Source organism: Fulmarus glacialis, unplaced genomic scaffold, assembly GCF_000690835.1.
Source record: "Fulmarus glacialis isolate BGI_N327 unplaced genomic scaffold, ASM69083v1 scaffold18304, whole genome shotgun sequence".
Classification (NCBI taxonomy): domain Eukaryota; kingdom Metazoa; phylum Chordata; class Aves; order Procellariiformes; family Procellariidae; genus Fulmarus; species Fulmarus glacialis.
In genome coordinates this window covers 9,102-10,393 of record NW_009208898.1, presented here as the reverse complement: position 1 = coordinate 10,393, position 1,292 = coordinate 9,102, and the positions used below count along the sequence as shown (strand labels likewise).

Below are 1,292 nucleotides of genomic sequence, written 5' to 3'. Positions count from 1 at the left end.
AGGCCGGCTAAACACGAGCCAGTTCCCCTCCCATGACCTCCCCCATCCCCTCAAGACCCTGAGAAGTCCTGCTGGTTGTACTGGGACAAACTGGGGGACCCGATTGAAACAAAGCCACATTTGCTCATGTGCCAGCAGGCTCCCCACCTCCTTCCCAACCCTCTCCGAGGGCGATGCTGCTCCCTCACCTGCTGCTGCTCCGCATCAGCAGCTTCCCTCTTCCCACTGTCTTGACTGCTCAGTGTCACCATTCGCCGGAGCTCCTGGTTCTCGCACCTGTGGGCAGGGAGGGCTGGTCAGCGGGAAGAAGCACCCAGGGCAGCCCGGTCTCCCTCCCCACCGCCCACCTTCACCTGAGCTTCTCCAGCGCCTGGTTTCTCTGCTCCAGGTCCCGCTCCAGCTTGGTTCGCAGCTCCTTGTTCTCACTGTGCAGCGTCTCACACAGCGTCTGAGGGGTGAACACCTGCAGCATGAGGACTGCTGGCCAGCCCCAGGAGCCTCCCTTGTCACCCACCTCCCACCAAGCCCTGGCATGCAGGTGGGTGTCCACCTCGGGGTGGACAGGAGGGGCTTGGTGGAAAAAAAAGGGGAAAACCCTCATGAAGAGCCCGGTCAGCCCTCACTCACCTGCAAGAATGATGTTCTCTGCTCGTTCTTGTGCACCTTGGAGGCCAGGCGCTTGAGCTCGGATGCCATGTAGCCCATGCGCACGAAGACCTGATCCTTGCTGGCCTCCTTAGCACAGCCACTCAGCGTGCTCTCCAGCTGCTGCAGCTGGGGCAGCAGGTTGGCATCCTCGTTTGGTGGCTGCTCCAAGTCCTGGGGACAGGGAGGGGATGAAGTGCGGTAAGATAAGTTCAAGGAGCATTGCAAAGTTCCCTCTCAGGGCAGGTCAGCCTCGTCTCCCATCCAGAGTTGATCTAGGCCGGCACTGAGACACTCTGCAACAGCCCTCGGTATGCTGAAAAATTGCGTCAGCTTTGTAAAGGTTTGATTCCCACCTGCTGGACATGGGACACCAAGTCCCCAGGCAGAGGGGGACATTACAGCAGCAGCTCTCCCAGCCCATGGACTCCCCGTGCCCCTCGGCAGTCTGAGCAGACCACGCTCCTGGCTTGATGATAGCAATGGAGGCAACTCTATCCCGGTCTCTTCTCCCCCCGAGCTCTCCCCATTGGCACCAAGACTAGAAATCCCAGCTCCTGAGACTGTCCTTTCTACATATGCCCTAGTCTGCGCCGGGAGCTGAGGTTTGCCACGTGAGGGGTGGTCTTACCCCAATCCCCATCTTC

General features: G+C 59.8%; 1 protein-coding gene across 1 annotated transcript in view; it reads right to left on the bottom strand.

The window, feature by feature from the left end:
* Nucleotides 1–1,292, bottom strand: part of TNIP1 (TNFAIP3 interacting protein 1) — a gene marked incomplete at its 3' end in the record, with an annotated part of 7,676 nt that overhangs the window by 2,849 nt on the left and 3,535 nt on the right. Inside the window, exons 5-7 of the mRNA XM_009576677.1 lie at nt 628–819; nt 354–448; nt 189–276 (exon numbers count right to left, since the gene is read on the bottom strand). Coding sequence (XP_009574972.1) covers nt 189–276; nt 354–448; nt 628–819 — 375 coding nt within the window. The remainder of the gene's footprint in view (nt 1–188; nt 277–353; nt 449–627; nt 820–1,292) is intronic.